General features: G+C 39.7%; 1 protein-coding gene across 1 annotated transcript in view; it reads left to right on the top strand.

The window, feature by feature from the left end:
* Window positions 1-20924, top strand: part of lcor (ligand dependent nuclear receptor corepressor) — an 84470-nt gene extending 63546 nt beyond the window's left edge. The window contains exons 6-7 of the mRNA XM_072383613.1: window positions 2470-2560; window positions 5559-20924. Of these exons, the coding sequence (XP_072239714.1) occupies window positions 2470-2560; window positions 5559-6690 (1223 nt within the window). The 3' untranslated portion in view covers window positions 6691-20924. The remainder of the gene's footprint in view (window positions 1-2469; window positions 2561-5558) is intronic.
* The last annotated feature ends 3618 nt before the right edge of the window (window positions 20925-24542 follow it).

Below are 24542 nucleotides of genomic sequence, written 5' to 3'. Positions count from 1 at the left end.
ATTAGAAGACACACATTGCCCTTGATCAGATTGCTGAAAGTCCAAGTCTTTTGAGGTGGTGAGTGTGCTGTGAGATGCAGAGCTCTGAAAAAGTATCTCTGCGCTCGGTCTCTGTTTAATCAAGCTAAACCAGCAAGGGGTCTGCAGTTTGATCACAGAACAGGCTGCAGTCTCACTGTTTCAACCCACAACCACAGTTTGACTGGTCACACACTTTAATACCAGCTTTTTGGAATCTGCTTACAGTAAGCCTCCTTAATTTTTGCAACAAAGATGTAAGCATTTACCCCCCCACCCTTGTGTTCACACACACACAGTCGCTCAGAGACACACAAACACAAAACACCTTTTAGAGGAATTCTGACTCACATTATCCTCAAAACAGGATAATACACATGCTGCACTCCTTTAAGTTACGCAGTAGTAATTTTAGGGGAAAAAAAGACATTGTTGTTGCTTCACTGATCAATGGCTTGTCGGGCTGTGTGGCTTCTGATCATCGTCCCAGCCAGTCTGCAGGGAGAGTAAAGCTTTTCTAAACAAATCCATCTTTCTTTGTCTACAGTGTTTGTACTAACATTTATAGCAATGCTTTGGCTAATTGTACTGCTGCTACAACACAACGTGTCCTCACAAAAGATTTGTCTGACTGTGTATGAGTGTAATTTCCCCATCTGATTACAACTGAGGACTCGTGGCTGCATGAATATGCATGTTAATGGCACAGATTTTTTTTCCTATGATTACAATACCATGAGCTTGTTACTGTTCTCAGTATGCTATATGACAATAGAACATGCTTGCAGATTTACATGATAATTCTTATGAAGAGAGGTGCGTCATTAGTTAACTTGTAATGTATAAATTACCTCAGTTGATGTTCCTGGGATTTTTTAGCATGTTTTACACCCAGACACATTACACACATGGTCTTTGATTCTTAGTTTTAATCTCATGTCATTTGTATGTTGAATATACACACGTGCTTCCACACTCATGGTCAGATTAATAATTTTCCTGTGTTGGAAATGACTCTTCTTTCCTTTTAAACATAGTGAAGATTAGGCACTATATGCCCTGTCTCCATATGGGATTGTCTGAGTTTGAGAGGTCAGAATGTCACAGATTGTATCCACTGTTCATGAATTAACTTGGGGCTATACAATGGTGTGGTGGTTAGCACTGTCCACTCACAGCAGGAAGGTTCCCATCTCAGCTGGGTTCTTTCTGTGTGAAGTGTACATGTTCTCCCAGTGCATGTGTGAGTTCTTTCTGGGTACTCTGGCATCCTCCTACAGTCCAAAAGCATTTCCTTTGTGTTGTCCTTGTAATGGACTGACAACCTCTCAGGGTATACCCTGCTTCTCACCTAATAGCTGCTGTGATCTGGAATTAGATTAAAGCAGGTATAAAAAAATCGATGGATGAATTGATCTCTGCTCACCAGTCCATAACAGGGACAAACAAGACAAACAGCCATGTACGTTCACACTCACTCCTATGGTCAGTTTTTCCAGATTTTCAATTATGAAAAATGATAAAAATGGAACTAGATGTCTTTGAAAACAAGGCCTGAGTCACCGCTTAGCTTAACGAGATGAGCAGGCGTCCCATATACAGAAGCTTAAGCTCTGTGTCGCTGGCTTTGGGGCCCTTTGCTGCATGTCCTTCATCAAGCAACAAGCAACTTTCCAATAAAGGCTGCTAGTTAAAAAAAATAAATAAATAAAAAGAAGGAAAACAAGGACTACATTTTCACAAATTAATATATAACTGAACTGATAAATAAATAGATAAATCATTTATTTTTTCATTTCTTGTGAAAGAGCTGTCGAGTTTACACTTTTCTTTGTCCAGTCTTTTGCTCACTTGTGATAGCTTTGTTAGTCAAACTTCATCATTTCAGAGAGCCCACTTGATTTGAAAACAAAAAGTAACTTATGTAAAGACACAAACTGACTGTAGTTACTGAAGCTGTTATTCAACTTGATGATTATTCACTAGTAAGAAGTAGCAGACTGACAGCAGTGGAGTTTTTAATGCAGTAAAAGCAAAATGTGCTAAGGATAAGAAGTTTACGCTGCCATGAGAAACACCATGAGGAGGGCCTCTTTAAGGTGACATAAAAAGAAAAAAATAATGAATTACCACACACTTTTTATTTCAAACTTATGATATAGAAAAGTGAGTTTACTGATTAACAGCATTTTTAATATTCACTGAGGAAAATGGTTACCATGATAACTGCCTTACTGCTCAATTAAATCAAATTTTGATAGCACTCTAGAAGACTGTTTCGGAAGGTGTAGAATGGAAATCTGAGGAATCTCTGTAGCATGTGCAGAACAGGTGGATGCATCATGTGAAATGTGAATGTTTTTGGCTTTTCAAAGGCTAGTGATGCACTAGATATCATTTAAAATGTTTTGCATTTTATCTTTTTTTTTCTCCATGTGTGGATGTCTTCAGATGGTGTTCTGGACCTCTCCACTAAGAAGAGCCACAGTGGCCGCACCCCCACAACCTTGCCCAGCTTCATCCTTGCACCTGGGACTAAAGGGTAAGATAAGAAGATGGGACAAAGAAAACTGTTTTTAGCAGATCAGTACAGTCATGTGCCTAAAAGAGCACTGGCGTACTCTAAATTGAGTGGCTTTGGCATGCACTACTGATTCTGACACTGATGCTGATCATATGCAACCCCAGTTCCAACTGAGTTTGCATGCTGTGTGAAATGTAAATCAAACCAGGAAGCAACGATTTGCAAATGTCAAATAAACATTTTATTTACAAAAGAATATAGAAAACATATCAAATTTAGAAAGTGAGACATTATTTCATGAAAAAACTATGAACTTATCTGGAATTTGATGGCAGCATCGCATCTCAAAGCTTGGACAGGTCCATGTTTCCCACTGTGTTGCATCCCCTCTTCTTTTAACAACAGTCTGTAAACATCTGGAACTGAGGAGACCAGCTGCTGGACCTTTGGGAGATGAATGTCGTCCGATTCCTGTCTGATAGAGGATTCTAGCTGCTCAGCAGTCCTGGGTCTTCTTTGTTGTATTTTAAACGTTTTCAGTTGATGAAAGGTCTGCACAGCAGGCAGGTCAGTCCAGCACCCGGACTCTTCTACCACAGAGTCATGCTGTTGGAATAGATGCAGGATGTGGTTTAACTTTGTCTTGCTGAAATGTGCAAGGCCTTCCCTGAAAAAAGATGTCATCTGGATGGGAGCAGATGTGGCTCTAAAACCTGTTTATACCTTTCAGCATTGATGGAGCCTTTCCAGATGTGCAGGTTTCCAGTTCCATAGGCACTAATGCCCCCCCATACCATATCCCTCTTTAGTCTGGAGGACGCAGCATCCATGATTTCCAAAAATAATTTAGTATTTTGATCAACCTGGCCACAGAACAGTTTTCCAATTTTTCTCAGTCCATTTTAAATGAGCTTTAGTCCATAATCCAGACACACTGCCGTCTTCCTGGATCATGTTCACATATGGCTTCTTCTCTGCATGATAGAGCTTTAACCTGCATCTGTGGATGGCACGGTGAACTGTGTTCCATAGACAGGGATTCTGGAAGTGTTCCTGAGCGTGTTCTGTTTTTAATGCGGTTTTGCCTGTAAGCCTGAACATCATGCACATACTGATTTTCAACCAAGTCTATTCATTCTTAAAATATATTAAAACATTTCACATTATTCTGAAAGGACTCCACAACTTGTAGCAGTTTTGTGCAGATTGTTGAACCTCTGCCCATCTCTACTGAGACTCTGAGGTGCTGTTGTTGTACCCAATCATGTTACCGAAAACTGTTGCTAATTTGCCTAATCGATTGCAGCATGTTCCTCCAACCTTTTTTTTTTAGCACAACTTTCTTTTTCAGCCTTTTGTTGCACCCCTCCCAATTTTTGTGAAGCATGTTGCTGACAACAAATTCAAGATAAGCTCACATTAGCATTAAATTAAATAAAAAAAACTTAAGTTATCTCAAAGAGAAATTATATAACCCATTTTATATGAAATAAAAAAATGTCTCACTTTTAATAATTGATATATCTCCATATGGCTTTTTGTCCAGCCACAAATACTTTGCTGGGTAAAATGCTGGGTGTTGTATTTCTGCACCACACCTCAGATACAACTCACCAGTCTACTTTAACACACAAACATTTTGCCTAAGGTGCTGATGTCATACTTGGAAGAAGATTTAAATCTGTATCCAGATGCCAGACAGTCAGACTTCATGTTCTTAATCCAACAAGCATTAATTTCACAGGGTGAAAAGACAGCCATCACAGGCAGATTCTAGCAGCAGCAGCAAAAAATTGTGTCAAAGTGGCCAATTTGATTGTGTCTCCTGTTGAGCAAGATATTCAAATATATTATGCAAAACATTTTCACAACACATGAATGCATGACAGTATCAACAGTTTAACTCATTCTTTTATTACCTCAACAACCTCCATATTATACTCCATATTATTTCATATTCTACTGACTTCTACCTGCTGATCAGTACCACCAACATCTGTCCATTACCCCAAAGTCAGAGCTCAGCAGCTGTGTGTATCCACAGGGGGTGATGCAGGCTTTGACTACTTTCCCTTTTCTAAAAATCAATCTGTGTCTCCGGCTTTAATGACAATTGTCTGCTTACCATCCCATTAATTTATTGATGCACATTCCCTGCATTAGTATCATATTTGAATCAGCAGCCTCATACTCAGTAATAAATTTGCGACTGCCTTTTCTGGAATTAGTTTTGGTCTATGGGTCAAATAAGCATTAGGAACGGTTTGATTGGGACAGCCTGGGCATAGAAACTCTTTCCCTACAGTGTCATACCTTAGCTAATTTGAGACTAAGAAGTTACTTTCACATTCTAATTACTAGAATTCAAAGCTACCACTATACAAGTGGTCATTTCTGGTAATAACTGCTAAACAAAGCTAGTTTTTGCCTGTGCATGATGGCTGCACGATGGTGTGGTGGTGTCTCCCTCACAGCAATAGGGTACCTGGCTCAAGTCACAGCTGGGGCCTTTCTGCGTGGAGTTTACAAGCTTTCCCTGTGTATGCGTGGGTTCTCTCAGGGTACTCCAGCTTCCTCCCGCCATCCAAAAACATGCATGTTAGGTTAACTGATGACACTAAATTGACCCTAGGAGTGCGTGTGAGTATGGCTGGTTGTTTGTCTCTGTGTGGCCCTGTAATGGACTGGTGAAATGTCCAGGGTGTACCCTGTCCCTCGCCCAATGACAGCTGGGATAGGCTCCAGTCATCGACTATGAAAATGAAAAATGAAAAACTAAAATGCAAGGTGCTCGTAAATCAGTGCAAGGTGGTAGAAGGCTATAAGGATATCACTTTAGTCTTGCTTTATATATCCAACATCAAGAAACCCAATCTGATATAGACAAAAGGTATAATGAAACTACATTGATCATACAGCCTCATGTGGGGCTATGCATCTAACTAATCTCAAAAGTCCCTCAGGTTTTAAGCCTCTTACACTTTTCTAAATTTTCTTGTTGTTCCTCTTCATCCAGACATTTACTCAAAGCAGAACATAAGCTGTCAGAGGCGGAGGAGGAGGACAGCCTGCTGCAGAGGAGTTTGCAGGATGGACTGAGGGAGAATTACGTCAACTCCTTCAAGCCCCCACTGGCCCGCTCACTTCGCATCAAGGAAGAACTCCTCGGCCAAAAGCACCGTCTTTTGATCCAGCCCACGGCTCTTTCGTTGGCAAGTCTAGAGGCAGCCGGCTTGTTAAATCATGGGCAGTCACACTCTTTGCTTAACCAGAAGAGCTCTTCCTCTACCTGGGGTAACAAGGTCCAGTCTGAAACCCTGATGAAGCTAAAGCAGGCTGGTGGAGCCCTGAGTGACCTCAAGGACCTGCCTACATTCCTGGAGAATCACCACCTCAACCACCACGGCGCCTTCTCCTTTAAGAGTTCCCTACACCATCACAGCCACAATCAAGTCACAAAGGCCCAACATCACCACAATGAGGGCAAGAGAGAGCAGGGTCACTCGCCACCTGTTGACCTAAAGATTCCCCAAGTTCGGGGAATGGATCTTTCCTGGGATTCCCATGCGTCTGAGCTGTATGGTTATGGTGCCATTGGGGTAGGGGTCGGTGGCCCTGGGGAGAACACTCTGAGCCGGAAGCTGAGAGCCATCCTGCCCAAGCAGAATCGTCGTGGAGGAAGCCTTGGGAGCCTTCTGGACGGGGCGGCCGACTACTGGAGCTCTGACTTGGACCACTCCAGTTCTGGGCCAGCATATTCCATCTCCGATGTGGAAGGGGACCCAAACTCCAAGCAGCCAAGGAAGAAGAGGGGCCGTTATCGGCAGTACAACAGTGAGATTCTGGAGGAAGCCATAGCAGTAGTGATGAGCGGGAAGATGAGTGTGTCTAAGGCACAGAACATGTATGGGATCCCACACAGCACCCTTGAGTACAAGGTAAAGGAGCGAATGGGAACCCTGAAGAATCCCCCAAAGAAAAAGCTCAAGCTAATGATGAAGATGGAAGCTGGTGGCCAGGATTTTCCCACTGAATCAGAGAACACGCCTACCACGACCCCACGAGATGACAGCCTGCCACTAGCAGCTGCTGAGCTCAAGGACAATGTAAAAGAGGAGATTGATGACGATTTCAAACCAATCGACTAAACTACTTACACATGTAAACCTCAGTCACAATACTTAAGTAATTGAAAAATGGATGGGGCTTTATTTGTGCCAATTTACTTTGCAGTATCTGGGTGAGCACAAATGCAGGGATAAAATGAGGAAGATTCTTTAAACAAACTGGAAAGAAACAACTAATCGGACAGTTTTTAAGCAGCATCACTTGATGAAGCTGAATGAGCATTTGTTTAGCTTTTATATCCATGAGCTTAACAGATGCAGTGAAAGACATTAGTTTAGTGACAATTAATGAAATTTCCTTAAGCATGCTGATAATCCCCAGCCCAAAACCCCAACCACTCTTTTCTGAACTTGATACACTGATCCGTTGCTGCTTTTAAATGCAGTTTGGGCTTTAGACAAATTTGATTTGGGAGAAAAAATTGAGGGGAAGGTTGAAAATTAAAAAACATATAATTATTCTCTTTACCACTCCCCTCTCTCATGGAACACTAACTGGAAATTGGTAAGTGAACTGTCTATTATGTTTGAAACCAACTACAAGGTTTAATCATACCATTGGTATTCCTCACAAGGGTTCAGAATCAAACCCATTTTCTTATTGCCAGGTAGCCATGATGCTTTAACTGCAGACCTTTTCTTTCCTCCTTAAAATATTCTGCTAATCTCTTGTGTGGATGTACGCAAGATTAACCCGTCCTCTTCTGAACGAGGGAAGACACATAAAAGTCATTCAGGGATGCATGTTTGTGAGTTTCGTGGACACTAATGACTTCTAGAAGCAACTTCTTTTCCTCTATCTTTTCGTTTGATTTGTTTTGCTTTTGTTTGCACTACACTTTGGGTCTGGTGCTTACAGACCAGGTTACCTCGGCATTGTTGCCCATGCATCATGCACTTATTATGGTCTGTTTCTGAAGCCCAGTCGCAACCTTGCAACGGGTCAGAGGTGCAAGTCGCCTGTATATGCTGATTCATATTCAGATGAATTCACCCTCTTTTTTTGCCAAGGGACAATTTGAGGGGTACTCTCAGTATGGATCAGCTTTTTTTAAGGTGGGATGCTACCTCAAGGACCTCCATCAGTCTGTCACTGCTGATCCTGGAAAGGCGGAGCCACCGGAAGGTTGCTTTCCAAATGGTAGCCAAAGTGAGCTCAAACCCTCATGGAAATCGTCATTGGAAGGCAGCCTCTTAGGATCAGAATGTGAAACTGTGCTGCTATCCAGTTCATTATCTAGCTCCTAAAAAGGCTTTAGCTAGCCCAGGCTAAAAAGAATTAGCTTGTCTTAGCTAATAACAACATTTTGCTGAAACAATATTGCTGATATGTTTATTTCTTTTCTAATGATACTAAGCTGGTGCAGCTTAGTTGATGAGTTAAAAGAAATTCCTCTCCTTCAAACTTTTACATGGTTGTAAAGGCAGTTATGTTTGAAACAATGTGCATTTATTGAGGGGTGTTCCTTTTGGGGTGGTGGGTGGGTAATATGCAGTGGGGATGGTTAGTTGATAGGTGAGGGAGAGGCAGATTTTAATATATTTTAAGTTATTATGACTATGTAAAAGCCAATTCATAATTCTGGGTGTTTTTGTTCTCCTCATTTTTAACTCAGGGTAACTGAGACAGATGTGGGTTACAAATATGGTGATTTCTTGTTGGACCTATAATACAAAACACGTCTCTCGCTAATGCTTTGTCTCTGGTATGGCCACATAATTATTATGGCAGTGACGCAGCAGACCTGCTACTGAATCATAGAAAAAGAACAGAAAACACTGATGTTGGGTTTGTAAATTTGATTTATGGGGCTGAACGAAAATAGCACTTTTCAAAAGTAAGAGAAAAAAAAAGCAAGATATAAAAGTTTGAGGTTATGCATGTAGTGTAGCTCTTGTCTGGGGCAAATGGAACAGAGCGATGAGGAGGGCAGAGAGATGGCATCAAAAAGCTTTAGTGAGTGAAGACCGAGAAAGGTACAGCTTGGACCCAAACTACTCTTTTTTCCCCTTCTCAATTACCTCCATGGTTATTAAAAAAAGAAAAAAAAACACCTTGAACACATTTTGTGTCTCGTCGTCTCATTGTTTTCCCTCCTCTCGCCTCTAAATGTTGCTCTTGGCTCCGAACACTGCCTGGTGCTCACCCAGTCTGTGAGATTTTTAACATGAGAATTGTAAATCTCTGTTCAAATGAAATGATGATTCACTCCTTTTTAAATGTATTGTACGTTTTATTTATTTGATTTTGTTGTTATTATTCACTTAGAAATGGCATGCACCACTATTTAGGCTGACTTCAGTTTTGAACCAATACACTGTATTATTACATTTATAATGTAATTTAACACAGTTAATCTTGAGTCACAGATACTTAAACCCACAATGTGTATCGGGATTTGGTCATAATCTAATTAGAATTAGACTAATTTACTACTTGTTGCATACAATCTGGATCCTCCCCTGTGATTATTGGTTATCCATCTTAAGCTTTGTGGCTAAAAAAGTTTTATGAAAGACCCCTGGGACAACAGTATTACCTGGTGTCATCATGCATGAAATGCGTCCAACACTTTAACAATGCTTAGCATTTGAAGTGTCTAATAGGTTGCTGTGCACGTTGAGTTGGACCCAGCGTAGGACAATGCACTGATCTGATAGTTAAAACAGGATCAAAGCTTTGGTGTTGATAGTAAAGTGCTTCTCAGTTTTAGTTTTACAAACCCACTTAATGTTGAGCTGCCTCCATGTTAGCAAAAGAGAAAACAACTTATGTAAACCTCTCCGTTAACTTCTTTCATGCAATGCATGTAAAGCATCAAATTAATGTACAGAAACAATTAATTGGCATTTAATGCACAGGTTTGGATGGATAAACTCTACAGCAGCACTTAGCCTGAATTCCCCTGTGAGGGGCAATTCCTCAAAAGCCAAATAGTATGTGAGAATAATTTACACTAATCTCTAAATAATCTTTTTTTTGTCCCTCTTTACTTGACCCTTATTGGCTTTTACTCTTTTTTCGGCAAACACTGTAGTTTTTAAAGAACAAATTATTTCTTAAAAGTCTCATTATCAGCCTGATCTTGTTTAGTAAGGTGCATGCCATTTAAGGTATCTATTTATTTCTTGTCTAATTTTTCTTGGGTTCTGTTGAGTGTTGTTGTCATATGGTTAACAGCTCCACCTGTCCAAAAAAGCTCCTCTTTCGACTGAGTCTCTGCTTTGTTTTCAAAGTCACCTCAAACTATGCTATATTGCTTGAGAAAACATGCAATGCAGTGAAGTGACTGGAATCTCTCAGACTCACTAAACCAGAGCAGTGATCTGCACAGAAAATGGCACACTTGCTTCCTGTTTTTAACAGACTATTGTTGTCTTGTGTGTTTTCACTTTCTGCTGCTTGCATTGGGAACACTGCTGTCTCTGATACAAGCATGCAACAGTAGCTTTCAGTACTGTAAATGTCTCAGGATTGAACCAATGAGTTGGGCAGCAATATTCGTCTTTTGGAAAATGGCGCAGACTTAACTACCTTCAGTACATTTATAGATGTGATAGACCAAAGGTATTGGGTGAGACATACCACTGGAGCTGTTTTTGTTACCCTGAATGGCAGCTGGGTTCTTGTGAGACTTGCAAGATCACAATCATGAGAGAATCCATCATGCCAGACTCCAAGTTATGTGTTCCTAGCAGTGACAGTGGGTTGGAACATTGTCTAATGAACTATGTCTGATGACTGTTAACGATGTAGGCTCCTAAAGGGTGAGTGTAGATATTTATAGAATGCGTTGCATCAAAATTCTTCAGTCATAGGATGGGAAAGAAAGAAGGCTTTTCCCAGAAGTAAATATGTTTTCTGCTGACGGCAAGACTTTAGTTTCACCAGTTGGCTCCACTCCATCATTCTGACAGGTTTCAAGCCAGCCCATAGAAAAATGGTTCAACTCAATTCACTTTAGTTTTATTTCTATTTCGCCAAATTACAACAAATGTCATCTCAAGGCACTTCAATAGTACAGTCCAATTCAAGCCGATTGGAGTTAAATTATTTGTAATCATAATCCAATTAATTTAATTCAAAATTAGTCAAATTCATACATACAGAGCCAATTCAAAAACAATTTCTAGCTAACTTCTAGCTAACTCTTCTCTTCCAATATCCCGTCCTGAGCGTGCATGAGGCCACTGTGGAGACAAACGACTCCATTTTAATAGGAAGAAACCTCTGACAGAACCACATTCAGGAAGGGTGGCCATCCGCCTCGACCAGCTGGGGTTTGAGAAGACAGAAAGAGGGGACAACAAACACTGTAACGCCATTCAAAGGATATCTGCTGAGATAGGGAAACACAAGTTAATGACCGCAATAATGCCAAATGTACATAATATCATTTGAGAAATTAAAAGGGGGAAAAAGAGAACAAAGTGAGGAAAGGTGTGACATAAGAGGCCCCCCAGCAGTCTAGGCCTATAGCAGCCTAACTATGGGATGTTTCAGGATCACCTGAGCCATCCCTAACTATAAGCTTTATCAAAATGGAAAGTTTTAAGCCTCGCATTAAAGTTAGAGGTGGTGTCTGCGTCCTGAACCCAAACTGGCAGCTTATTCCACAGAGAGGGGCCTGATAACTGAAGGCTCTACCTCCCATTATACTTTTAGAAACTCTGGGAACAACAAGTAAACCTGCAGTTTGGGAGCGAAGTGCTCTGTTAGGAAAATATCTTACAATGAGATCTTTAAGATATGATGGAGCTCGGTCATTAAGAGCTTTATATGTGAGAAGAAGAAGAATCTTAAATTCTATTCTGAATTTAACAGGGATGGTTCATGCTGAGGATCTTTTTGAAAGTCCCTGCCCTTTTCCAAACATATTCCAATGACACCTTCAAAGTGGGCTCAGTTGCATCAAGTAGCCTTGTTAGTTGAACTTTTGATGATGGCAGATGGAGAGTGCTGTCTGACACGTCTCTGCAAAATATCTCGTGTAAATGTCTCCTTTTAATACTCATCTTACCATCCAGTAGCTTCTTGTGCTATCGTTCTGAAAGTGATAACAGTGATCGCTCAGATTGCTTTTTTCAGGGATAAGTTGGCCCAAACAACCTCAGCCAAATGCCCAATAGCATGCTCTGTCCCCACTGTTGGGTTCAAGCATTCAGGTGTTTCCTTTAATATGTCACCCGTCAGTAAATGGTAACTTGGTAAGCAGAGCCCAAGTGCTATACCTCATTCACAAAACTCTCCTTTCTGTGCCTCGAACTTCAATGTATCTTTTACCTGGCTGCATGGTGAAGCGATAGCTAATACTCTGGGAAATAAAGTGTCCTCCACTGTTTCTTTTCCGTTACTGTCTTTTTGTTTTTTTTTCCATTGTTTTGCCTTCTTCTTACAAAGGGAGAAGGAAGACGATTCAAATGTCTGACTAACCAATATGTGCCACCCTAACACTTCAGGGTTTTTTTTGTGGGTTTTTTTTGGTAACAAAACGTCATAGCAGTGAATCAGCCACAGACAGACAAAAGACCCACAGGGATCATACAACTGTTCCTGTGTTTTAAAGACTGTTCAGATTGTATGGGAGACTGAAAATATCTAATTTCTTCCCCTAAATGTCAAAACATTTTGGGATTCAGTTGTTTGATTTCACCCGGGAGGCAACAAAATGGTTTGGTCCCACCCAGCTCTGAGAAAGAATAAGGGGCTGTGTTCACTGAGGGTTTTTCTTTTTTCATTGCTATATTGGTTGTTGGTAGATGTAACTTAACTCCAAGTTGAAACTTGACATGAGATGTTTTGAATTTTTTTATTGTCTCACACCAAAAAAAATCAAGAGACCCAGAGGGAGTATTGAGGGACAGGTGGACAAGTTAACCTTCATATGTCTTTTAAAAGAAAGAATTTTACAATGCATTCCTCAGAAACAGCACGCACAGGATAATGTACCTGAAACATGATGAAATTGAAAAAAAGCTATCTGCTTCTGAATATGTATGTATTTATTTTACTGTTGTTTTTATTTTTTTGTTCTTTTATTTATTTTTTTGCATCTTCAGGTATACCAATCAGTTTTCTCTTTATTTGTCTTTGATTCTTTTTTTTCTGAGTGAAATACTGTCAAAACGTGACCATAAGAAAGAAAATCATGTTAAGCAGCAAATACAGTAACCTCACTATTTAGACTCCACATGACATACCATTTTGTGTTACAATGGTGCACTATGTGGTGGCCTACCAGGAAAGAAAAAAACAAAATGTATATGATTGCCATGCTCCTCTGCAGAGGTTTGTTCTGTTTCTTTTTTTTTTTTGTCAGGCTGCATATCTGGTTGTCATTTATACCTCAGGTCCAACCACTTAAAAAGCAGCTGATTGTATATTAGAAACACAATAAGAATCAGGATTTTTAGACGTAACCAACAGTCAGATTTTGGATAACTGTTGTTTCTTGATGTGGTTGTTCATACTGTTGTTATTCTTGTGGAACTTATTTTTCTTTCTGTTCCTATAAACAAAAAAGACTCTTATAAGCCAGAATGCAGGTTTTCATGAGTACAATGCTGTATTCTCTCTAGCACATACAGCTATGGGAAAGTAGAATGCACACACACCAGAAGAGAAGTGCACCCAGAGCAACACACACTCTCCTTCCTCATCAGGTAGCCACAATTTGTGTGGGTGGATTATATGTATAATTATAAAGCTGGAGTCTGCCATGTCTGTTTTAGAAGCAGGTGGGTGTGTTCTGCACAGCCTGCAGACATCCGCCCTGCTGGTTGATTGTGATCAGTCACACTGGGACGCTGCAGGCACTGCCTCTGTGAAAACCACTTTTAGTTTCTTACTTTTAAACAAAGACACCTTTTAGTCCCTTTGCAATATCAGGTTCTCCAGCTTTCTGTTGGAGGAACAAATGTCAGTGTGGTTGCTGGCTTGTAAGTGACCAGTCTGTGAGGCTCTCTGCATTCCTGCAGTAAAGTTACTTTTTTTGTCAAACTACTTGATCTGCTGTATTTCTGCCACTGCTGTTAGTGACTGACCTCAATCCTTAAATGTCCTTTAGACACCCTCTCTGGAGCATGGGCAAGAATTTGTTGTAATCAGGTGTGTTGGTTGTTAGTGACAAAGTCTAGAGATAAATAGAACTGTGAGGCTCAGACTAGGTTCATTTTTGGTTACAACCTTAAGAGCGAATATGATTCATGCCTCCGTGCAATGACCACAGAGGGTGAAACCTAGTCAGCTGTAGTAGTGTCATGTCTGTCTAAAAAGCACAAAAGTGGGACAAAGTGAGACACAAAACGATTTTCCTTTTTTTTTTAAAAATTGCGTTGCTCCCCTGAAGGTTATTGTGGCATATTAAAAAGTTTAAAAGTTTTTGAAAAATGAAAAGGAGAAATGCAAAGGTCACCAGTTCAGGTCAACAGTGAATATTAGTCTTGGACTAAACTTTTTTTGAAGACTTTATTCTGTTTATTAAAAAAAAACATCCTTTATACCTCTTTATTCTCTGTCTGAAAAGCATCCTTGTGTAATTTCAAGGGCAGATTTTTCCAAGAATCATAACACAACATATTTTTACCTAGTTTTAAGTTTTAAGAAATAGCGATCAATATGTTAACTGAAAGTGACTATTCTCCCTGTGACTTCTAAGCTTCATCGTTCTTCTCGAATTTCTCAAAGTGACATTAATGGATCCGTTCAAATGTGCTTCTTCTCTGTTGTGAAGTGCAATGCCAATTTTTAGTGTCAAAGCATGTGTTAAGATGTGACAGGCAGTCACTCAGTGGCAGTCTGGCTTAGAGAGCAGAGCTTTAGTACAGATCGTCTTGGCCAGACATGCCTCTGGAATGATGCTGATCTGCCCCAATCAGCACACGTTCCTTCCTTCCTTTTGTTAAAATTAATTAAAGCTTAACTTTAACACCATGATGTTTTGGAGGTAATAATAAGAAAAATCTGAAACTGACCGAAAAAATATGCCCCCAAAGCTAAATAGTTTCTTTGGAATGGTTGAATGTTTTAGTCATAATTTTAAGTTCCAATAGAGAAAAGGTAAGAAATTGCTCATTGATAAGTCATATGCTTATGCTGCTGATCCTGATTATGTTTCATAATAGGAAAATACTCATGTTAAAGGACAGATTTTGAATGCACTCGTCAATCTGCAGTAACTACAACCACTCTTAATTTCATATGTCTGATCAGCCAGTCAAATTTACCATTTTAAATTACCATTCCGTCTGTGTTTTGTGTTGCACTATTAAAGACTTACAGACAGACATTTCTCTCAGTAGCTGTTCTCGCTCCCAGCAAGCCTGCAGTGCTGGCGTACGTCTCACCCCTACGCCTCGTCAGGAAGCCACTCACAGATGGCAGCCAGACAGAGCGTCAGATAGAGGCTGCGGTCTGAGGAGGTGGATAGGAGTGCGAGGATGAGATCTAAGTGAAGTAGAGAATAATAAAGGTCGCTGTCCCCACCCCCATGCCACTATTCACCATCAGGCTTTTAATGAAACATGGCTGAAATACATTTCACAACAAAACCACTTTCACACTGTGATCTAAAGCTGCTGAACTGTTGATCTGAAGCTTCTCTTGGGGAGAAAAGGGGAATGAATATTAAACTTGTTGTAGGTTAACAAGGGGAATTTTGAAAATCCAAGCAAAGGCTATGAGCAGGAAATCTGAGGTGTCCTTGTGTGTTGCCATGACAATCTTGCAGCATTGTTCAAATGTGGAGGTGTGTCTGGCCCTTTAGAACCACCTACGTGGATCAGCTGGTCTCTGCTTCTCTGAAAACATCCAGCTCAGCTGATACTGTTTGAACAGACCAGTGACTTTATGGGCTCTGTTTGGATTATTTTGCCGAACTAATTCTGTCTTGCTGCAAAAAATACAAACCCAAATGCATAGATGTCGCTCCTACTGTTTCCTCGTGGAGTCTTTGTTTTAAAGACACAAAACTGCAGGTTATTTTACTTAAATCTGATCGACAAGTATTTATCACTGAATATTTGTTATTCACATCTCCTGTCTTTTACTCCATTGGTTAGACATTATTGAAGCACTTTTGTCTTTCTCTCATTTTTATACACATGAGAGTGCATGTGAGCATATATTTGCCCCTGTCATCTCTGAGATGATATGCTACCTCGGGCTGTCATGAGGACCTGATGGTTGAAATTTCTCAGGTGCAGGGAACTTCGTTGCTCAAAGCTGAAGCATATTTGTCTGCTAAGATGCCCACCCCACTATTCAAAGATGGTATCTTTCATTTTTGCTGACCAGCCACAGGATTGTTTTTCTTTCTCATGTTGTTCTTCTCAGGCACACCTACTTTTCTGTATACAATGTCATTTTCTTTGATGAAAAACCTCCCCCCCCCCATTTTTCGCCATTGCACATATCTTTGCATCTTTGCTCAGTGGCTGGTGAAGAGCTGACAGACCCTCATTTATCTTATGGGAGATTGGGTGTTTCTAAGCAGCATCTAGGTCCATTCACCTCTTCATAAACTAAACTACCTTCGTGTTGCATCCACAAGCCACGTTTCTTTCTTTGTCTTTTCACAGAGGCTTTGCCGTGCTCTCCTCTAATGAGGAGTTTGCTGATTTTTGAAGACAGGGCCTTAGGCTCTTTCAGCAACAGGGGGGTTGGGAGATCATTATCCCCTTTAATACTGCGTCTTTCTACAGGAAAAATACATACCACCTACAAAACATTTGGCAGATGGTCAGTAAACAGCCTTGGTGTAAGTTGCATGCACTCCCTCCCCCAAAGAGACTCAATATTTTAAAGGTAGTTAATGTTGTATCTCACCGATCTCCTGTTGTGACGGTTCAAGGCAGTGGGCTCGGCCTTCACCTTTGGCTTGTGTGTAATAGAAAAGAAAAAAAAACAGCTGATAAGTGGGGGTTAGATTTTGTTCAAAGTCCGTGATGCTCTGAAAGCTCCTTTCTGTTGTTTTTTTTTTCTAACAGTTGTGATGGGTTCTGAATTCAAACTTTGGTGTCTTTGGTGTCCTCTTCTGTTACCTCTGAGTTGTGAAGTCTACACTACATACTGAGAACTACACCAGCTGGTGTATTTATAGTTGAGCTGAAGAGCAACACTGGCTCATAAGTGTGATCGATAGGCAGGTCAGGCAGATCACTACTTACTGAGTAGATTAGTGTTCAGTGTCCAGGCAGTAAGTTTAACAGGTGAGATAAATATTCTCAAACAGTACAGACGATTAAATGTCACGCAGGCCATTGCTACTCCAGATACACCAACTGTGCACGAAAGGTTGTGCTTTTTTGTTTGTTTTTTGTTAAAGATGTCACACTTTGGCTGACATTAACCAAGAACATCACTTAAAAGGGGTAATTGAAACGCCTTGTTTATTTCTTTATTTTATTTTTCAGAATAATTCTGTACATTATTTTTCAGCCAAATACTTTTTCAGTGCTTTATAAACAGCAAGGATTGTAAATCTGAATAATTCTTATCAGGGGAGGCCCATGCAGAACTTACTTAATGGCCCACCTTGCGTTCATGTAGTGATCGAACCTCTAAAAGTTGTACTGTTGCCTTCCCTAATGTCAACGTTACTGAAAGCTGCTCTGAAAATGAGCACTTTGACTGAATTTGCAACGGGGAAAGTAACACTGTGTGTTTGTTCTTTCTTTCAGTCTTTAATGTTTTTCATCTTGCTGTTTTGGGTGTGCAAAAATGTAAAGAAGAGAAAACGCACAACACAGAATACCTCAGAAAAGAAATCCATGTAACCTTGACAACCCTCATATATTGTCAGATCCTGACCATCAACATTCATCTCCGAAGCACTTTCATCTCCTTTTTTATTTATTTTGGTCTCCAACCTGCATTTTTTGCCTTGACAAAAAGTCATACTAGAAAACAACAGAACAACACACCAAGTAGAGTTTCCATAGCATTTACGCCACTTTGGTTTCAAGTCCTTACATGTTCTGTCTTTTGACCTGCGAACATTCTAGGTCTCAGTCTTCTGCAACCCACATGGCATTCTCAAGTTGTTTTTAAGACAATTGAATACATTGTTATTTCTGAAAAGCTCAGAAAGAACCACAGAAGATACTCTTTCAGTCCCTACAAAAGATGGGGCTTCACCAGAACGACAAGAAAATCTGTTTTTAAGTGGGCTTGCTAGCAGTATGAAGGCCATTATGGGGAACACTTGAAACTACACATTTCCCACATTGTTCATTTTGTATACCTCTTTACGTATCTTCTCTTTATCTTTGTTGAATACTGAATGTAAAAAACACACACACACACAACAAACCTCTAATTTAACTATACATATTTAAGAATAAAAATGCTGTATATGTGCACATAGATATACCTATACAAGCCCCACAGAGACACAAACACAAATGCATATGTAAATATAGAATCTCTAATGTCATATACTTTTATCTTGAAAAGGAAGAGGATGAGCCTTTTCCATTGATGATTCAGGGAAACAATACAGAAGTCCAGTGCAGAATGTCAGGTAAAATGACTCCCACTCTGTTGCTTTTGGTGTTTGTTTTCTTACTCAGTTTGTGCTTGTTATTACCCCTTGATGTAGCATAGGGAAAAGGGCCAGGGTGAATTGAGTTTTTTTGTTAACAGAAATAGTGACACTGAGATCTTGTGTAGTTGTAGTCTTTTCAAGCCTGATTCTGTGAAATGGGGGTGGGTGGGTGGTTTTATTCTGCAACAGACACTGTACACTGGACATGACGGTCACATGTAGGGGAAGGGGGGTGGGGGTGGGCTGAAAAAGAAGGGCTGTTGGGAGGGGGTCTTCAAGATGGTTGTATATAGATCTGCTCTACCCATCATCCCTCACCTGTTTTTTTCACAAGTGAGGTGGAACTATATACGTAGGCACTGAGGAAGAGCAGTCTGTGTTTTGATGTCTAGAAAAGTGAAGACTGTTTTCATGAAGGAAGTGGAGGGTTGTGAATCCTGCTGAGGTTCTCTGCAGAACCTAACAGACTGAAAATACATCTCGCCCATGCTTTGCTGTGAGGGATGGGCAGTTTCAGGTTGATAATTTTGCATGCTGGTGTACATAGCCCTGAATCAGTCCTTTTGTTTGACGAGGCTGGTCATTCTAAAAGCACTTTTTTCTTCTTTTTTTTTTAATTGGATGTTTTGAATCTGAAATATTGTCCCTAACAAAAATAATCCTTTTCCTGTTAAGGAGGAGCCCCTAAGGTGTTTGTTTGTCACTGCAACAGCTTTCGTAGTGGTTTTTGGCTAACACTGTTTTGCAGTTCCTTGTTTTTTCTCTGTAAAGTAAGTATGTATGATTGTAAATGTGTGTGGCTGTGTAAGAAATCATGGGAAATATTTGCTGTTTTTGATTTTTCTCAGTTTCATCCATATTTTAGCATCATAGCTGCTTTTCGGAGCATGCTTTAAAGTACATGCAGCAACACAGTTGAACAATGTGCAGGTTTGACACACTGCATTTATGAACATACACTTGCTGTCTGTAGGAAAAATGCCTCTCAGGCACCTTACAGACCCAAATTACATTACCCAGACACCCTCAGGGATCCACATCAACTCCACTCTCACTCTTTTTCAGGTACTTGATTTATACTGAGGCCTACCAGTGATCAGCATTAACTCTGGTTTATTTGCCCAAACCTATTCACAATCAAATGAACATAAGCAGTTTTTCTTGTCACCAGAGCTTTGTTTTTGCAATGTACTTTTTTTTTCTTTTCATTTGCTATCTCTTCTCGATTTTTTTTTAGAGCTATATTATGAATGTCAATCTTCTCAGTTCAGAACTAAAGAGTCTTTATTAGCACTCTGTTTTCTCACTGATTTGCATCAATTGCCAGGCTTTTGCTCCTTGAAGAGCATCAATGCAGGCATCTGGTATTGTGTGACAAGTCTACCGTCTTGAACATTTTTGCGGGGATACAACAGCAATCTGGCTGTTAAATAGTGTTTTAAGCCTCAGCTATCTTTGATACAATGTGTTGGTTTAAAAACAAAGTGAGTCTTAAGTAGAGCAGGAGGATCTGCTAAGCTGTTTAGTGTGACATTTTCTCATTTGTTCTTCGACTTTTTAGAGCACTACTCATCTCAACTGTGATTGGTCGTTGCCTCTATTGTATATTTGAGATGGGTTGCTGCACAGAGCCTGGATGCCATGGATTTTTCCAATAGGCTGTAGTCTTTAGTTTGTTATAGTTTATTATGAGTTTGACCTAAACTTTGTACCAGTTAAAACAATCATTTCACATCAGTCATATTAAGTATTTGAAGACTCGCATTTCATGGGATAAGCGCTTTTAAACTTACTTTCTTCATTCTTGATGGTGATTTTGACAGTAAACTGATTTTGCTGAGAAAGAGATAGCTCTGATTGTTTTGATGGTTGATGTTTGGACTCTTTGGCTAGAACAACAAACCTCTTCTTTTGTCCTCCTGAGATTTCTAACATTGCAAGATCTCACTTTGGTTCTTAACGGGTGACTAGACCCCCCCCCCCCCCACTCCCCTCACAGCAGGGCTTGCTGGGCTTTTTCGTCTTTTTCACTGAGAATTGGTTTTTGGGTTTGACGATATACCTCATTCCTTCAGTCCAGCAGGCCCTTGGGGGTCTGTGCCGATGCTCAGGATGCTCAAGCCCCCTTTTACAGTTTGGTCCCACCTTACTGTACCTCTCAAACACACACACACACACACAAACATCCTACACTTACACACTGGTTCTCCAAATATTCCGATGGACCTCATTTTTCAATATCTACTGTTTACAGTTTAACAAAAATTGTATAATTTAAAAAAATATTTTTCTCATATTGTAGTTTTATTTATGTACAATAATTCTTTGTTCTTATTTTGTACCTTGTGTGTTGGACTTTTATTCTTCTTGGCTTATATTATTGATGTCCATGTAAATGAGCACTTAACAAGGATCACAATAATCGGCTTCAGTTTGATTGACACTTTTATTTTTCCTATTCCCTCTCCCTGTTTTGAATACAAAATATTTGTTTCTGTTTGGGCTAATGAATAATTCGTAATATCTTGATTTAATTTTTTTTTGACAAAATGATGAAACATGATTACCATTATTATTGTTATTTTTCATTCATTTTGCATTAAACATCAGGCGACGTTGATTAGATCTGTCTTTGTGCATGTGTAAAATACTTTACTGGTTATGTTATATTCAATTTGGTAAAAAAAAAAGAAAAAAAAAAAGAAAGAAGATTGCCATTTTTGCCACACATTTCAACTGTAATGTTGTGTAAGGTAGTATTCACTGGATGCTAGAACTTTCTTTTCAAAACCACTATTCTTCTAATAAATTTTGTTGTGAAAATAACCAGTCTGATCTAATCTGTGTAAACTTGCATAACATCTTATTTCTGATGAACTGTGAGAAAAATCTCTGAGCCATTTTGAGCTGAAACTTGAAGTATTCATCACAAGGACCAATGAGATGTACAGGGTTTTATGGCATCTCTGTTAAAGCTGCAGGTGAGTGTATGCATGTATGATGGAGGAAAAGGGAAAAGGGTACAGCTAAACTCCTTGACCATTCTCCACCCTGGGTTGGTTAAAGACCTAAAAAGGTTAGTTCTGCCCCTTTGAGGGAGGAGCACTATGTGGCTGGGATTGGTAGTTTTACTTTCAGACATCTAATGATGATCTAGAGATAACTATGAACTTGGGTCACTTCATGCTCCCCAAAGCAGTATCTTTCTTTTTTATTACTAAGATGGTAACTGATGGAGGATGATTATTAGTGAAGGCATTTTTGTGTTAAAATACCTAAATTTTGTTATTCCACCTCTATAACCACCTGTGGAAATTTGCTGCTTTTCCTTTTGATAATTTTGTTCATGCAGCAGTTTGAACAAAATTCAATAAATTAATTGAGAGAAAAATCACCAGATTAATGAAAGAATTATATTCGAATAGTTGAGTTCCACTCCACTGACATCATTAAATGTACAGTGTAATGACATGAATATGATAGAGAAGAAGTCATCAGAAGATATTTTTCTAATTTTTAGTACCATAGATACACTTTCATACTTGCTTTTTTTAAGTAACACTTTCATTACGTGACATTTACTCTGAACACTAATGACAAACAGATACCTCTACAACACTGAGCTGATAGACTGTTTGAGCTGGGAACTTTCTCTCAACTCACTTTTTCTTCATAACTCTGAAAATATTAGGTTGTGAGGATGATGTTTACTCTATTAAAGTTTACTGAAAGCAGGAATGGTAATCTGTCACCTCTGAATGGACTGAACTACTGATAAAACAGGCAACACATTAATGAACATAGAGCATCCTGATGGTAATTTTGCTGACCACCTGTCATTCAGTTATGTGAACACGCAGGATATAATTTATATTTGATCATTAATATTATATATTAGCTAATGGGCAATAATTATATTACTACTACTACTAATAATAATAGTAATAATTATTAGTATATGTATTATTATTAATAGCAGTGTTATCATAATTAGCAAAGGCTGACTTTCTAAATGCTGGAACTTATAAATTGCTCCTGATCTTCTTGCTTCTTCAGCACAGAAATTTGTTTTCTAATCACTTTTACTTACAAGGCTCTCTGAAAGTATTTGCATCGGAGGGCCTCAGTGTTATTTAACAAGTGGCTTTGGTGTTTTGTTTAATCAATTCGACCAATGACATTAGTCCAAACATTGGGCTATGTCTGAGGAGCTACAACTCCAAGTGAACATTGACTCTGTGTGCAGCTCACCTCTTATTTTGGTCTCCAATTCTTTTGTCTTTCTGAGTTGCCTCCTCCCTGTCTCCTCTTTGTTTTTCTCTTTGCTTTTCTCTGCTATTGGGCTTGAGGAAAGAGCCCTCTCCAGTAGAAGAAGGCACAAAAAGACAAATAACTTTTCAAGGCACAGGGAGTAGGTCATCCTCCTATCAAATATTTATTTCTCACACTGTGCCTAAGGCTCCAAAAAAGGATTTCTTCTTTAGCTACTATATTTGTGTTTGCATTTATGATGTGCCCATGTATGGCTGCAGATTGTCCATGTTTGACAGAATGAATATACTGATGAGAATATTTAAAGGTTCAGCTCTCTTTAGGAGGTTTGACCTCCTTTTTTTCTTTTCTTTTTTTTTAAACTTTATTTATAGAGCCTTTTCTACATTTTGAACAGAGTGTGGTGTACAGCACCAGCCACAAGGGTACAAAACAGGCATCAATTATCTCAACTGAATGTCAGCTCCCTCCCCGTTCCCTACCCCCCACCCACTGGCAGGCCAACCCCACAAAGGCCAAGCAAAAGGGAAGAAACAGAAAGGGAGAAAAAAAAAACCTCAAGCTTATAATAATAGGTAGAATAAAGTTTTGAATAAACAAGCAAATAAATAATAAATTAACTAATTAATTAAATTAGTAAAAATAATAAATAAATGAATACTAAAAAAACTAACAAAAACAATAGCATATATTAGTCTTCCAGCTCAGAGGAGAAGTCTAAAAAGTGTATATAGTTCAGTAAGGGATCCCATGTGACTTGAAACGATTTCAGCAAGGTTTTTAGTATAAACCTGAGTTTTTGAAGTTTCAAGTTGTGAAGCACCTCAACAACCCAGCGAGAGTGTGCAGGGGGATTGGGGAGTTTCCAGTTGAGGAGAATCAACTGACGGACCAGCAGGGTAGTAAATGCCAAAGCCTGCTTCAGATTTTTAGAAGCGCCAGTAAGGGGAGCAATATCAAAAACCACGGATAGACTGTTTGGAGCAATAACGTAGCCATAGGCCCTAGACAGTATGTCAAAGATGTACGACCAGAACAACCCAAGTTTAGTACAGGACCAGAACATATGAACATGATTTGCAGAGGAGAAGTCACATCTACCACCAGCATGACTGACAGAGGGGTATATTTTAACAAGTCTTGCGTTTGTATTGTGGGTTTTATAGAACACTTTGCATTGAATCAGCCTGTGTCGGGAGGAGATTGATGATAAGTGAATCAGAGAGAGTGCAGATTAACTAAGCTCAACTAAGGTTTCTGGGGGGTGATTCGGGGAGTGGGGGAATAGTTTTTGACATAGTCACGAACCTGAAAGAGGCGAAATAGATGATGCCGCGGGAGGTTATACTTCGTTAGAAGTTGTGCAAAAAGAGGAAAAGACCATGTCTGTGTAGAAATCATTAACTGAATTTATGCCTTTGTTATGCCACATCCAAAAAGCTGAGTCGACCTAGATGGTTTAAAGGTGCAATTTCTGAGTATGGGAGTCAGAGTAGATGGAGCCGGAAGGCCAAAAGCCTTTCTAAACTGACACCAGATCTTTAAAGAGACGGTTACAATAGGACAGTTAGCCATACATGACATAGGTAGCGGAAGTTGTACACACAGAACTGAGCATAATGAAAACGGGGAAGCTTTGTCTGCCAAAATGTACCCACACAGGCCACAGCCACAGCTGTGGCACCTGGTTCTTAACTCACCTGTGTTCAATCTTCCCTTGATTGCCCCGTTAGTTTAAATATCTGGTCTTCTCTGCCATTCTTCGCTCGTGTGTTAATGTATTTGTTATGCCTGTTTGGTTCACAACCTGGATCCTGACCTTTAGTGTTTTTGTGGATTATTTTCAGTTCTTGGAGTACCTTGTTTTTTTTTTTTGTTCCGATCCTGCTGGCCGACTTCCTTGCTCACCAGGCCAGGTTTTTCTCTGTGTGAGATTTTCTGTTATCCAACAAACTTTTGTTTGAACTAAGAGTTCTTGTTTCTTCTGACTCTTTGACCGCACCGGGGCCCGCACTTCATTAGGGTGTGACACAACTGTGGTGATAGGGGCTCCTA

This window comes from Leuresthes tenuis, unplaced genomic scaffold (assembly GCF_036924035.1).
Source record: "Leuresthes tenuis unplaced genomic scaffold, fLeuTen1.0.hap1 SCAF_4, whole genome shotgun sequence".
Lineage (NCBI taxonomy): Eukaryota > Metazoa > Chordata > Actinopteri > Atheriniformes > Atherinopsidae > Leuresthes > Leuresthes tenuis.
Note: the sequence above shows the minus strand (reverse complement) of the source record. Positions and strands in the feature narration are given on the sequence as shown.